Genomic DNA, 12,448 nt, shown 5'->3' with positions numbered 1-12,448 from the left:
GAAGAACATAATTCAACAGTATCAACAATCTAGAGTTCATGATTCTTAAATCACATCCATATATATGCAGTGTTTCAGCTAAGAACATTTTTTCCTTGTATAAATTTTAATAGAAATAATACCATAATTCACAATGGAATAGGTTTAAATTCTTCATTTATCATTTCACACCATACACACTGTATGGATGGATATTCGTATTATCATGGCAGCTGAAAAGCCTCATTGAATTTTATTCTATTGATAAAATATAAAAAGATCATATATGAAGTTTCCTAGAATTTAAAATCAATACACTGACATAGTACTATTAGCTGTTAATTTTACAAAGCCTGGATATAATCATGGGCAACAGTTATTCTGTATATAACCTGACTATTTTGTTAATCTTCAAATCTGAGAAACTACTTACCCTTGCAAATCGAACAGCAAATAGTTTCTTGTACTTCAAGTCCATAAGTAGACTGCTCATGAACAACTGATGATACACAGTCCTAGCACCTTTTACAAAAAGAACAGATATAACAAAGATATATAAAACAAGCAAAAAATTAAATCCCCAAAGTTTTGATATGGTTAACTGTATTTTAAATCTCAAGAGCAAAACTCTACATGTGTTCCTTACTATAAAATATTTACAACCTGCTTCTTAAAAAAATCAGTTTTTCTATATAAAGTTTTTAACAAATGTAAAGGTTATTTTATTTGGGTCACAGACTCAAAATCTTTTTGTCTTTCCCCAAAGAATAAGACTGCATATGCTAATTCTAAAAACCATACTTATTAAATACCTTCCCAAAGGAAAAAAAGAAAGAAAACTTTAATATTTCAATTTCCTATATAAGTTTCCCTATACAAAGTAGTTAAGAGACTTACCTTTCCACAATTTGGAATCATTAAGCATCAATCTATCCACGAGAGAAGAGTTTTCACCATCTGGCCCTTCTTGTAAACCAACTTGACATAAAATTCGGCGAAGACCATCTTAAAACAGGAAGAAAAGTAGTCATGAAATAGCAACTTCCAATATTAAAATACAATGAAATTTTAGAAGAAATGTTCAAATGAATCTATGGAGTTTTACATGTTTTATTAAAGGTCAAACTTATTCAGAAAAAGTAAACATATTAAGTATTTTATTAACATTTTCATAAAAAGGAGAAAAATTCCAAATCTTGCATTACACACAAACTCTTATTTCAGAACATCAAAATACATATCTATCAGAAAGGCAATGACTTCTTATGCTGTAAAGACTTTAAAGAGCAAAGCATATAAAAAATCCTCACTGAAACAGACATAGCTATCCAAACATCAAGAGTAATTAAGTTACATTAGAATATATAAAACCATGCTATCATTTAAAAGAAGGTTTGAGCCCTGGCCAGTTTGGCTCAGCAGTTAGAGCTTCGACCTGCGGTCCAAAGACCCAGTTCGGTTCCCGCTGGGGGCACATGCCTCGGTTGCAGTTTGTCCCCGGTCCTGGCTGGGTCATATGGGTGGCAGCCACTCGATGTGTTCCCTTCACATCGACATTTCTCTCTCTCTCTCTCTCTTCCTCGCTTCTCCCTCCCACTCTATCTGAACAAAAAATGGAAAAAATGTCCTCAGGTGAGGATAAAAAATAAATAAATAAAATAAAAGGTCTGACTTAAGTGCTATAATATATACTAGTCTTTTTTATTAATGCCATGCAAAATGTTCATCATTAAACAAAAATTCACTATGTACCTACTACGTAAGAGGGCCTGGAAAACAAATTCCTACATCCTCTAAATAGTAAACTTAAAAAAAATAGTTGCTCAAATACTGATATAAGTATTAACATAACCAAAAAACTAATACCTTTTTGTTTCATACTTTATAATTAATATCAGTTTTCAGAATTCTACAAGCATACAAAGTAGTCAGAAAAAAATACAGTAATTTTTACCACAGCACATGCTTGGCATATATGTATCCAATGGAAAACATCAAAATTGAAAAAAAATGAGGATAAGAGTCCTGGTTGGGCTCAGGTGGTTGGAACACTGTCCCATGCACCAAAAGGTTTCAGGTTTGATAATCAATCAGGGCATGTACAGGAGGCAACTGATCAATGTTTTTCCTTCTTACATCAATGTTCCCCTCTCTCTTTCTCTTTAAAATCAATAAACATATCCTTGGGTGAGGATTTTTTAAAAATGAGGATAAGAAAAATCATTGGAAAGATATTTATAAGCAAGCAAATATGTTCTCTTAAATATCCATACCTTGTTTTTACCTGTCAGTTTACAGTGTGGCAATCTTCTTTCAAACAGCATTTCAATACACATTTCAGAAATTTTCTTTATAGTAAACATTAGAATGTCACTTAACCACACCACCTCTCTTGCGTGAAAAAAGTACGACTGATAGCTTCGATCTATTACTGTTTTACTATTTAGTGTCATACACCAAACTTGTATTTTTTGACACGGGACACAAGGGTTCTAATTCTGTTACCATTACATTAAAAAGATAATCTAATTTGTATACTGTGGAAAAACTAAATAAGCAACTTCAAATTTGCACATTTTCAGAGTTGCAAATTACTGGTAACAAAAAGTTATAGGAGTCAAAACAAAGATAGTAACATTAGCGTTTTATCCTTTAAACTGCTAACCATTTAGGTTTTATTTACAGTAGCATTTTCCAGCTTGCTAAGTAAAAGAGTTCCACAGGTGCTCCATTAAAAAAAAGGTTCTTTACCAAGTTGTGAGATGTAGATTGCATTAGGCAATTGTTAAAACACAGTGTATCCTGCATTTATTTGAACACAAAATCCTTTGTATGCATATAAAATCCTGTGGATCAAAATCTGGGAAACAAAGGTTTTCTGTGCATAATGATATTCTGAGATGGTATTTAAAATGTGAAATTAATGTCCCCCCACCCCCCAAAAAAATCACTCCACTCAATATTTTTTCCAAAACACTTTTGCAAGGGCACATGAGCTCATTTTTAAGTCAGGTAGTACAAGCTTTTAAGAACCTACCTGAATATCCAATAATGCTTCCCAGCCAAGACAAAAGTTTCAAACCAAAATTCTGATGCGCGACAATAGATGAATGCATAACTTGAACTTTAAGTGGCTTTGTCTGTCTACTGGTATTTCTCTTAAAAAGAAATGGCAGAATGAAAAAACAAACTTAAAAATGCTATTTTATACAAAAAGTTTTTATTTTATATAACCACAAATTGTTATTTTGTTTTGTTTATAATAACATTCCTAATGAGTATGAAGTGGTATCTCATTGTGGTTTTTATTTGCATTTCCCTAATGATTAGTAATGTTGAGCATGTTTTCATGTTCTTCTTTTATCCTCGCCTGGGACATTTATGCATTTATCTTCAGATAGAGCGAGAGGGAGAGAGGGAGCGAGAGAGAGAGAGAAACTTTGATGTGAGAGAGACACATGGAGTGGTTGCCACCCACACAACCCCATCTAGGGCTGGGAACAAACTGCAACAGAGGTACATGCCCTTAGCAGGAACTGAACCCAGGCCTTTCTGGTCCATGGGCCGACGCTCTAATCGCTGAACCAAACCAGCCAGGGCTGTTTTCATTTTCGTATTAGCAATGTGTATATCTTCTTTGTAGAAATGTCTATTTAACCTATCAAAACTTTTTATTTAATATGTCCGCCCCCCTTCATTTTTGTTAAAATCATTTCTATCCTCCCATTCAATCCCATCTCCACAGCCCACATTAACACAGTACATCTTTGCAAAGTTTCTCCATCTATACACATTATATATATGTACACATTAAAATTTTTTTTTTTTTTTTTTATCCTCATCCGAGGACATTTTCCCATCTTTTTGTTCAGGCAGAGTGGGAGGGAGAGAGAGTAACAGAGAGAGAGAAACATCGATGTGAAAGGAACACATCGAGTGGCCGCCACCCGCACAACCGACCAGGGCCGGGGACAAACTGCAACCGAGGTACGTGCCCTTAGCGGGAACCGAACCCGGGTCCCTCAGGACCGCAGGTCGACGCTCCAACCGCTGAGCCAAACCGGCCAGGGCGAAAATTTTTTTTTTTTTAAAGGTTCTATATTTACTGATATTTATTTATACTTTGAGTCTGAGTTTAGATGGGGCTTTAGGACGTTCAAGATTTGTAAATTTTTTTTTGTTGTTGTTGTTGTTTTTTATCCTCACCCGAGGATATTTTTCCATTTTTTGTACAGATAGAGTGGGAGGGAGAGAGAGGAAGGAGAGAGAGAGAAACATCGATGTGAAGGGACACATCGAGTGGCTGCCACCCGCACGACCAACCAGGGCCGGGGACAAACTGCAACCGAAGTACGTGCCCTTAGCGGGAACCGAACCGGGGTCTCTCCGGACCGCAGGCCGACGCTCTAACTGCTGAGCCAAACTGGCCAGGGCGAAAATTTTTTTTTTAATTTACAAAAATGGGATACTATACATACTCTTGTGCATCTTTGTGTTAACCAATATTTTTGGTTAATGACTCATAATATTCTGTGTGGATTTATTCAAACATCCTCTAGAGAAGGGCATTCACATTCTCTGTGTTTTTAGTCTTCTGTGACTACAAAAAAAGCAGTACTAAACATCTTTGTACACACACTTATTGGTGCTTATATTTCTATGGAATAAATTAATAGACGTAAAACTTCAACAGATTCTACTACATTGTTTTAAAAAATGATGTAGCAATTTATTTTTATACAAGTATTCCTCTTCTCTGCATCTCTGCCAGCAAGCTATTTTATCACTCTAATTTCTCCATTCTGATGGGTATGAAATCTCCATCATTTCTCTGGCTACTATTGAGTTTGAGTCACATTTAATATATATCAACCACCTACATTTTCTCTGTTGTGATTACTTTTTTGCATCTTATGACCATTTTTCTATTTTGTTATTTGTTCCCTACTTGATACTCTGTGTAACTGCTCAGTTTATCATAAACATTAAATGTCTACCCTATGAGTTAGAATTCTTCTGAACCTACTATTTGTCTATTGACTTTGTTTATGGAATATTTTGTTATGCAATTATTTTATGTAGTCAATAAAATGTTTCTTTTCTAACTCCTTGGGTTCTAGTCTTGGTTAAGAAGCTCTCCTCCTCCCTTAAAATGTACTATGGTTTTATAGATTTTCCTCATACTAGTATCTATTTCTAAACTGTCTATTCTATATTATGAATATATCTATGCAAATACCACCAGAGATTACAAGCACTATTTTTTTTTAATTTAATTAATTAATTAATTTTTGTTGCAGATGTTTCTCCTTTTCCCCCCGCTGATTTGCCCCCCCCACCCCCTTCCCCAGCTTTGTTGTCCATGTCTGTTGTTCATGCACACATGCATAAAAGTTCTGTGGTTTATCTCTCCCCCACCACCTCCTCTTCTGGGGATTGTCAGTCTGTACTCACTTCAATGTCTCTGGGAATACCCCATTCCTCAGACTGTTATGTTCATTATATTCCACAAATAAGTGAGATCATATGATACTTGTCTTTCTCTGTTTGGCTTGTTTCGGATAATACTTTCCAGATCCCTCCATGTCGTCTCAAAGGATAAGAGATCTTTCTTTCTTACAGCTGCATAGTACTCCATTGTGTATATGTACCACAGCTTTTTGATCCATCCGTCTGCTGATGGACACTTGGGCTGTTTCCAGATCTTAGCTATTGTAAATAGTGCTGCTAAAAACATGGGGGTACATATGTTCTTTCTAATTAGTGTTTCAGGCTTCTTAGGGTATATTCCTAGAAGTGGGATCAATGGGTCAAATGGAAGTTCAATTTTTAATTTTTTGAGGTAACACTATAGTGTTTTCCATAGTGGCTGCACCCGTCTGCATTCCCACCAGCAGTGTACTAGAGTCCCCTTTTCTCCACACCCTCGCCAACACTTGTTGTTTGATGATTTGTTGATGGCGGCCATTCTGACAGGGGTGAGGTGATACCACAGTGTTTTAATTTGCATCTCTCTGATGATGAGTGATGTTGAGCATTTCTTCATATGTCTCTTAGCCATTTGTATGTCCTGTTTGGAAAGGTGTCTATTTAGTTCCTCTGCCCATTTTTTAATTGGGTTTTTGTCTTCCTTTTGTTGAGTTGTATGAGCACTCAATATATATTGGAAATTAACCCCTTATCTGATATATCATTGGCAATTATGCTCTCCCATACAGTGGGTTGCCTTCCATTTTGATGATTGTATCTTTTGCTGTGCAGAAGCTTTTGAGTTTGAGGTAGTCCCATGTGTTCATTTTCTCCTTTGTTTCTGTTGCCTTAGGTGATGTATCAGTAAAAATTCTGCTGCGTATGATGTCTGAAATTTTGTTGCCTACAATTTCTTCTAGGATTTTTATGGATTCATGAGTCACATTTAAGTCTTTTATCCATTTTAAGTTTATTCTCGTGTATGGTGTAAGTTGATGGTCTAGTTTCAGTTTTTTGCATGTAGCTGTCCAATTTTCCCAAAACCATTTATTAAAAAGGCTGTCTTTACTCCACTGTATGCTCTTGCCACCTTTGTCAAATATTAATTGAGAATATTGCTTTGGGTCCATTTCTGGGTTCTCTGTTCTGTTCCACTGGTCTATATGCATGTTCTTGGGTCAGTACCAGGCTGTTTTGATTACAGTGGCTTTGTAGTATAACCTGAAATCTGGTAATGACAAACACTAATTTTTACAAAAAGAAAAAATTTAGCCCTGGCTAGTGTGGCTCCGTGGGTTGGAGCGTTATTCTGTACACCAAAAGGTGGCAGGTTGGATTCCTAATCAGGGCACATACCTAGGCTGTGAGTTCGATCCCCAGTTGGGGCATACGTGACGCAAACAAAAGATGGTTGTCTGTCTCTCCACCTCCCTCCTCCCTCTTTCCCTTCGCCTCTCTCTAAAATCAATAAACATATTCTTGCGTGAGAACTGAAAAAAGGGAAACATTTAAACATCACTGAACATATAAGTTATAAAGCAACAATGGCCCTGGCCAGTTTGGCTCAGTGGTTAGAGCATTGGCCTTCGGTCTGGAGAGACCTGGGCTCGGTTCTCCCTAAGGGCACATACCTTGGTTGCAGTTTGTCCCCGGCCCTGGATGGGTTGTGTGGGTGGCAACCACTCGATGTGTCCCTTTCACATCGATGTTTCTCTCTCTCTCTCTTCCTCTATCTCCCTTTCACTCTATCTGAACAAAAAATGGAAAAATGTCCTCGGGTGAGGATAAAAAAGTAAAATAAAATAAAAAAATAAAATAAAATAAAATAAAATAAAGCAACAATGAAAAGGGACAAAAATACCCTTTTTTTTTTTTTTTTAATCCTCACCCGAGGACATTTTTCCATCTTTTGTACAGATAGAGTGGGAGGGAGAGAGAGGAAGAGAGAGAGAGAGAAACATCGACGTGAAAGGGACACATCGAGTGGCTGCCACCCGCACGACCAACCAGAGCCGGGGACAAACTGAACCGAAGTACGTGCCCTTAGCGGGAACCGAACCCGGGTCTCTCCGGACCACAGGCCGACGCTCTAACCGCTGAGCCAAACTGGCCAGGGCAAAATACCCTTTTCTTTATCCAGATTCATATATTGCCAACATTTTATTCCAATTCCTGTTATTATTTGCACATTATCTTTCTCCACACACAGAGAGATACATATGCTTTTTTAAAAAATGAACCAAACTACTGAGGTTAAGTTATATGAATCATGCATTACGTTTCCTTATCCATAAGTACTTCGGCAAACAGTTCCTAAGAACAGGAATATTCTTTTACATAGTCACAGTATAGTTTCTGACACATTATTAAATTGAGTATGTCCAGATATAAAAAAAAAAAAAAAGTCTTAAATAAGACAAAAAATGTACAAATCATAAAGAGGTATATTCTGCTACATTAAAATATAAATCTTTTGCTCAATGAGGGGCTCTAGAAACAAACCTAAACTAAGTCATTCACTGGGAAAAGGTATTTTCAATAGAAGATCAAAATTCAGATTACCCTACAAATAAGTTTAAAAAGAAGACAAATAGCCCTGGTCAGTTTGGTTCAGCGGTAGATGGACAACCCGTGGACCAATGAGACAAGGGTTTGATTTCAGCCAAGGGCATATACCTCGGTTGTGGTTCGTTCCCGGCTTTGGTCAGTGTCATGTGGGAGGCAACCAGTCAATGTGTCCCTCTCACAACGATGTTTCTTTCTCTCCCTCTCTCTCCCTCCCACTCTATAAAAAAATATAAATAAAAAAATATGCTCAGGTGAGGATTAAAAAGGAAAAAGACAAATAACCCAACAGAAAAACATGGGTAAAGGGTACAAATAGGAAACTCACAGAAAACTTAAATGATCAATAGAATAAATGTGAAATAAGATGCTTTGTAATGAAGGCAATGCATATTTAACTTCCAGGATGCCATTTGTACATATCACATTGGCAAAAATTAAAAAATTTAACTATAGTTTTGACAAAGCTGTGCAAAAATGGGACCTCATATATACTGATGGTGGGAAATGTATGATATTACCATTTGCAGGCTAACTTGGCAAAATGTAATAAAGCTGAAAATACTCATACTCTAACAACTCAGAAATTCCATTTTTGGTATAAAACCTAGAGAAACGTTTGCATCTTTGCAACAAAGGGACAAAATAATGTCCACGGTAGGACTGTTAGGCAAAACGTTGGAAATATCCTAACTGTTCATCAACAGGAAGATGGAAAATTATGGTATAGTCATCAATGGAATACTTGAAAGGCATATGTATCAACAGAGATAAATCTAGAAACCACGCTGAAATGAAAACGCAAGTTGCAGTATAATACATTCTGTACAAATCTTGTTATATAATGTTTAAAGGCCTCCAAATCAATACATGTCATGTTGATAGATATATATAAATGAAATATAAAGGTATGCATGAGCATGAGAAAATGAAAATAGTTATCTCCAGGAAAAAGGAAGGGGAATGGGATTAATGGATAATACAGGGGCCTCTATACTATTTTATTTATTTAAAATAGGTACGAAAAAATAATGTATAGCCCTGGATGGTTTGGCTCAGTGATTAGAGCGTTGGCCTGCGGTCCAGGGAGACCAGGGTTCGGTTCCCACTAAGGGCATGTACCTCGACTGCAGTTTGTCCACTGCCCTGGTTGGGTCATGCAGGTGGCAGCCACTCGATGTGTACCTTTCACATCAATGTTTCTCTCGCTCTCTCTCCCTCCCACTCTATCTGAACAAAAAACGAAAAAATGTCCTCGGGTGAGGATTAAAAAAATAAAATAAAATAAAAGGACCTTTACATAAAATGCAGTTATAAAGAATAGAATAAATGCTGCCCTGGCCAGTCTGGCTTAGCGGTAAGAGCATTGGCCTGTGGACCAATGAGTCCTGGGTTCGATTCCGGTCAAGGACACATACCTCAGTTGTGGTTTGTCCCTGGCCCTGGTCTGGTTGTGTGGGAGGCAACCAGTCAATGTGGCTCTCTCTGTCTCTCTCTCTCTCCCCCTCCCTCCCACTCTATCTGATGATCAATAGGAAAATATACTCAGGTGAGGAATAAAAAATAATAATAATAAATGCTGTCCAGCGGGTGTGATTCAGTGGTTGAGCGCCAACCCATACACCAAGAGGTCAGCAGTTTGAATCCCAGTAAGGGCACATGATCACGTTGTGGGTCAAATTCCTGGTGGGGGGCATGCAGAAGGCAACCAATCGATGTTCTCTCTCATCGATGTTTCTCTCTCTCTCTCCTCTCTTCTCTCTCTAAAAGAAATCAATAAATTAAAAAAAATAAAATAAATGCTAACTTCTAAAAATAAATTTAAATGTGGGGAGGTTTTCTTTTAGAGAAATGATACGTGTCATAAGTGGTAAGATACGCAGCATACCTTGCTACAGGGTACCAAGAAACAACTTCCAGTGATTTCTAATCTTGGTGCTAAAGGTCAGTTAATTCTTTAAAAGTAACATGAAACTATATCAAAAACAAAACAAGACAAAAAGCAAAAACTTTCTAGAGATGTCTCTGCTAAAGAAATGAGAAGGCAGAAAATATATATGTCACCTAAACATTCATTTTCTATATTAATCTTATACAGCTTAAAAAAATTAGATAACGCAATAATGCAATGCTCAAGAAACATATCTTCAAACATGGTATTTGGCTGATGTTGGCTTTTCATGAAGGCAGAAAAATGTTTTCATAAATAGCAAAATATGAAACTAGTTCTAAACTAATAATAAAGATAATAGTGTAGACATGTTTTAAAATTACTTACCACAATTACTGATTTTGCTTGCTCACAATATGGGAAGTCTCCATATCGAACAGACCTACGTCCCTATAAACAAAGACATTTAAAATTAACTTGTAAAAATATTATATTCAGTATTAATAACTTCTGAACCAGTAAACAAACATATCTGAGCCTACAATTCTGGTCAATTTTTAATATTTACAACATTCAATTCATTGATGAAAATATTTTCCTTCAAAGCTATCCCAACATTTTCAAGCCATTAATAAACATATTTTCTTGACTAAGACAACATTTATTCTTTTAGGCTGCTATAATTTCTTTCTTTCTTTTTAACCAACTTTAAAAAAAAAACAAGGGTTTATTTAGGATCATGGAGACATATATTGCAATTGTTTCTGGCGATATAAAAAAGTACTTGGACTTCTATAATTTCTGTTTTCATAACTGAATATTTTAATCACTGGGTAGAATGAAGGCAACTGTATCTACATTTTCTCCTAATCCTTCCATCTGACAATAGTATAGTTATACCCAATTTGGGCCAATATTCAAATGAAATTGAAAAAATAGCCTAGACATATATTCTAGGATAACTTATCTATAGTAAAAGTTCAATTTATTATGTGACATCAATATAACAAAATTACTTACATCTCGATCTACTGTAGTTGCAAAGCCAATGGCTTCTTTTTGTGTACAGTTAACAGCTTTCTGAAGAGTATAAATAACTTGTTCATAGGTATGAACCTCATCATTAAACAGCATGCAATAGTAGGTGTCACTCTTCTCTCTGTGGGATAAAATAGTAAATATAGATATTATCTATTTGCATATCTCTTGCTCTAGGCTGATTTATTAAGAGCATATTTTATCCTAGGGAATGTGCTAGGTACCAACTATAACATAGCCATCTGTGGTTCCCCATGCTCTGACACTACCATCTGGTGAGAAGTGAACATATAATTCTATGTGAACTGGTTTTTATCAAAGGTGGGATGCTAGAGCAGGGTAAAACAGGTCTAGGAATTCAGAGAGGAACTGCCAGAGAAGTAATCTGAGACCCAAAGTCAGAACTGGCTATCAGTGGTTCTTAAAAGGGAGCAATTCTCCTTTACCCCTCAGAGTTGATAATTTGAGAATGTCTGGAGACAATTTTGATTGCCATGACTGGGATGCAGTGCCACTAGGATCTAGTGGGTAAGGGTCAGAGATGCTGCTAGTTATTCTACAATCCACTGGACATTCCCCATAATAAAGAATCTGGCCCCAAATGCCAGCAGTGCCATGCTAGAGAAACCCTGGGCTACAGGAAGGTGAAAGCAAAGGCTCGGATGTGGCAAAGGTAAATATCAGAAGCTGCAGCACAGGGAGGAAGGAGGAGATCAGTTTGGAAAGACGCCAAAATCTAAAAGACCTTATAATGAATGTTGATCATGCCATCCTAAAGGCAATCAAGGATTTGAGTAAGAGATAGGTCAGTTTGCCTTACAATGTAAAAAATGAATTGTGAAGGACAAGAGTTGATATGGCAGTCCAGTTGGGAAAGCCTTATTGTCCAAAAATGAAATTAAGGTAACTTAAACTAGAAGAGTAGTATTGGAGATGAACAGAAGTAGAAAAATTTGATAGAAGGAGAACCAGCCAGACTTGAAATAAGTTTAAATGGATATGGGTGATTCAGGCTTCTGGGTAGATGGAATATGCCATTTACTAAGATGAATAAATAGTACAAGAGAAGTAAGTTAGATTCTCTTCTATGCTGGTGCCCTGAACCTACAGATGAACAAAAAAATAAAAGCAAAACTCTTCTATTCTCTAGGTTCTTAATTTAGATGTTAGATCAATGGTTCTCAACTTGAAGTACATGAAGATAAAGTCACGAGGTCCTAATTAATTTTCAACATTTTAATTAAAACACTAAACCCACAACTCATTATCTGAAACACTGTTGAGAAAGCAAAACACAACAACAACAACAAAAACACCACCGATGTCCTTCAGACTCTCACTCCAACTTGTATTCAACCTTAACTATGGAAAATAAATCCAACAAGTCTGGTTAGAATTAAAAATAAAAGAGAAGATTGCTTAAGGCACACATACCCACAAGGAAGTTAGCCCTTAACCTTAATAAAGCTACGGCAGAATACAGTTTCCAGTCACAAGTTTGTGACC

General features: G+C 36.4%; 1 protein-coding gene across 14 annotated transcripts in view; it reads right to left on the bottom strand.

Annotated features, from left to right (window-relative positions):
- UBR2 (ubiquitin protein ligase E3 component n-recognin 2) overlaps positions 1-12,448 on the bottom strand; it is a 107,661-nt gene that overhangs the window by 69,880 nt on the left and 25,333 nt on the right. For all 14 annotated transcript variants that reach the window (XR_004957609.1, XM_036248297.1, XM_036248296.1 and 11 more), the window contains 5 exons: positions 10,925-11,063; positions 10,292-10,354; positions 3,017-3,137; positions 877-984; positions 413-501 (listed from right to left, as the gene is read on the bottom strand). Coding sequence is in view for 13 of the 14 variants with exons in the window: in XM_036248297.1 (XP_036104190.1) it covers positions 413-501; positions 877-984; positions 3,017-3,137; positions 10,292-10,354; positions 10,925-11,063 (520 nt within the window). In the remaining variant the exon portion in view is untranslated. The remainder of the gene's footprint in view (positions 1-412; positions 502-876; positions 985-3,016; positions 3,138-10,291; positions 10,355-10,924; positions 11,064-12,448) is intronic.

This window comes from Molossus molossus, unplaced genomic scaffold (genome assembly GCF_014108415.1).
Source record: "Molossus molossus isolate mMolMol1 unplaced genomic scaffold, mMolMol1.p scaffold_m16_p_8, whole genome shotgun sequence".
NCBI lineage: Eukaryota > Metazoa > Chordata > Mammalia > Chiroptera > Molossidae > Molossus > Molossus molossus.
This window is presented reverse-complemented; position numbering and strand designations above follow the sequence as displayed.